Below are 3,362 nucleotides of genomic sequence, written 5' to 3'. Positions count from 1 at the left end.
CTTTTCATGCTCTTAGGGTTGTGTCCTAGGTCGATCTAACGGCATGATACAATATAACACTCATCATCATATAGCATGATAAATATGGAAAACATCATTATATTAAACAAAATGTCATGCAAAAATCATACTCATCATAAAGCCATCTCGTGCATCACAATAATATGTACGTCATGCATCGTATAATATATATACATATATATTACACATATCATCATGCATCATAATTCATAAATCATCATAACTCATCCATCATCATATACTAGTATACGGCATCATACGACGCCACTTATACAACATCATAACTCATACATCATCATAGCTCATACATCATTATATACTAGTATATGACATCATGCAATACCGTTCATACATAATCATAACTCATATATCATCATAGCTCATACATCATAAATTGTAACTCATACGATTTCTAGCTTATCCTAGAGTAATATCACTTAATTTAATAGCTTAAGTTGTTGTCACTAATTTAAAGTTCGATTCTGTCTTTTGAAATCCAAATCAACTTATGTGAGCTCATGACATCAATTTGTCATTTGAAATCCAAGTCAACCTACGTGAGCTCATGACGTCAGTTTCAAATTCGAACTTCTGTAACATTATTTATCTTATTTGCAATGGTCCATGTGTTAGATTTTATGCGAACATTAGAGTTTTTGTAGGAGTAAAGTCTATATATATATATCATTCTATTTGTATTAAAAATTTTATTTTCTATCATTACTAATGGATGAAGTTACCGATAAAAAAATTAGTAGAATTGTTTTAACTTGCATCGTACTTTCTTGTCCTTTGTAATTTTATTTTGTTTTATCATTTAATTCTATTCCATATTAATTTTGTTACATTTTTTTCTCTTTGTATTAATTTTGGGTTTTGTGTTTAAGTTTTAGTTTTTAAATCACTTAATCTTTCTTTCTTATTTTTGTGTTTACATATATCTTTATTTTATGTGTTTACTCTACATTTTGTTCCCAGATTTTTTTGGTCTATATTGTTAATCAATTCCTCTTACATCCCAATCTTTTATTTTTATTTTTTTAATCAATTTAATTATATTCCCATCTTTTTTTGGCCTATTGTTAATCAATTATATTTTCAAAATCTGTTTCTATGTATGGCTATGATCTTATAATTTTTTTGGAAAGATACATAATTGCTTAAGGAAGATACAAAATTGCAACAGAATTAGGGAAGATACTGATTTCTTAAGAACAAAATTAAAATAAAAGAAAGAAAATTTGTAATTCTATTCCCATACTTTTGTTCGCTTATTTTTGTTAATGGATCTAAATCTTCCTTTGACCTATTTTTGTTAGAGAAGATACATAGTTGGAAGAAATTAGGGAGATATATAATTGCAATAAAATTGGGAAAGATTATAATTGCTTTCATATCCTAAAAATAGAATTAAAATAAATATTTCCTACAAATAGAATTAAAAATATTTCTTAAAAGGTAGAATTAAAATAAACTAAAAGAAAAATTTTAATTCTATTCCCATATTTTTATTTGTCTATTTTTGTGAATCGTTTACGTTTACTGAGTCTTACCCTATTTTTATTGGTCAATAGATTTTGTTTATTAGACTTAGCAAATAGACCTAAGCTATGATTTCAGTAAAAGCATAATTAAAATAAAATTTCTTAAAAAAGAATTAAAATATAAAATATTTTATTTTTTAAATTCTATTCCCATATTTTTATTGGACTATTTTTGTTAATCAATTCAGTTTTCTAAATCTTCCTCTCTTTCTTTATCTATGTATTTCTTTTTTTTTTTCCTCTATTTTTATCTCTATATTTCATTTTTTTTATCTAAGAATATCTCACACATGGTATGTGGGGTTATATTTAAAAATATAACTTTTTTACTCCTCATCATTATTATTATTATTATTATTTTATTATTATTATTATTATTATTATTATTATTATTATTCTTTTTTTTTAGAAAAGTTGAAGTCTCACCGATTAACTTTCAAATTTATGTCCATAATTGTTAAATTATAAATGTTAATCAATGAGGTAAAAATTAAAATTATATGTTCATGGGTAAAGGAGATTTTGAAAATAAGGTAATAAGACTAAATTATTCTCTTTCATGCCCATTATTAGAGTCCCTCACCATTAAGTTGAATCATCTCATTATATTGAAGATAGAAAATTAAAGACTTCATTGTAATACATCTTTAGAGAACCTAATTAAGCTTGCTAGCTTTAGGAGACATCATAACAAATTTAATGGAGAGAAATTTAATGGAGGGCTTTTAGGAGATGTTGCTGGAATTGGGCCAGTTGCAATGCGCTGCCGAAACCCAATTAAGACTTTTCGGGAGATTTTGCTCAATTTGGTCCAATTGGGGCACGCCTCTTGGTGCCTAAACTTGAGGTAGGGCTTTCGGGAGATGTTGCTGGTTTTGGGTCATTTGGTACACGCCTCTTGGTGCCTAAACTTGAGAGAGGGCTTTCAAAAGACGTTGCTGGTTTTGGGCTATTTGGAACAGCCTCTTTGTGCCTAGACCCAATGGAAGCGTTTTGGGAGATGTTGCTGAATTTGGTCCTGTTGGGACACGCCTCTTGGTGCCTAAATTTTTTGAGAATGTGTATTATTCCTACAAATTTTTTGAGATTGGGGTGGATCTTCATACCATCTTCATAATCACTAAACATAAAAAAGAAAGAACAAAAAATGAATCTTTTAGGTTGTTTTTTGCTATTCATTTTTCCACTTTTCTCTCATCCATTTCTTGCCATTGCTGACTCATCAAGAGACCTAAAGCATTCACTTAGATCTCTATCCGCCTTCCTCTTCACTTCTCCACCCCCTCCAGCGGCGTTCCTTTTCACCTTTTCGCCACCTCCTGCGCAAAACTTCTTTAAATCTCTACCTTGGCGGCATTTCTCTTCCCCTCTCCGCCACCCCATGCGGCATTTCTCTTCCTCTCTCCGCCACCTCCTACGCAAAGGTTCTTTAAATCTCCACCTCTAACGGCGTTTCTTTTCCCTTCTCTGCCACCTCTTGCGCAAATCTTCTTTAAATCTCTACCTCCGGCTGCGTTTCTCTTCTCCTTTCCGCCACCCCCGACGACATTTCTCTTCCCCTCTTCGCCACCTCCTGCACAAAGCTTNGACGGCATTTCTCTTCCCCTCTTCGCCACCTCCTGCACAAAGCTTCTTTAAATCTCCACCCCCGGCAGCATTTCTCTTTCCCTCTCTGCCACCTCCGCCGCTACCAATGGAGTGATGTGAAGACTGTAGAAGATCAACCATGCCAAACCTCTCTGCCACCTCCGCCGCTACCAATGGAGTGATGTGAAGACTGTAGAAGATCAACCATGC

The 3,362-nt window shown here is 32.1% G+C and overlaps 1 protein-coding gene across 1 annotated transcript in view; it reads right to left on the bottom strand.

Annotated features, from left to right (window-relative positions):
- Nucleotides 1-3,160, bottom strand: part of LOC111473538 (glycine-rich cell wall structural protein 1.0-like) — a 38,932-nt gene extending 35,772 nt beyond the window's left edge. Inside the window, exon 1 of the mRNA XM_023119019.1 lies at nt 2,912-3,160. Within this exon, the coding sequence (XP_022974787.1) occupies nt 2,912-3,160 (249 nt within the window). The remainder of the gene's footprint in view (nt 1-2,911) is intronic.
- Nucleotides 3,161-3,362: the final 202 nt, after the last annotated feature.

Source organism: Cucurbita maxima, unplaced genomic scaffold, assembly GCF_002738345.1.
Source record: "Cucurbita maxima cultivar Rimu unplaced genomic scaffold, Cmax_1.0 Cma_Scf00130, whole genome shotgun sequence".
NCBI lineage: Eukaryota > Viridiplantae > Streptophyta > Magnoliopsida > Cucurbitales > Cucurbitaceae > Cucurbita > Cucurbita maxima.
Note: the sequence above shows the minus strand (reverse complement) of the source record. Positions and strands in the feature narration are given on the sequence as shown.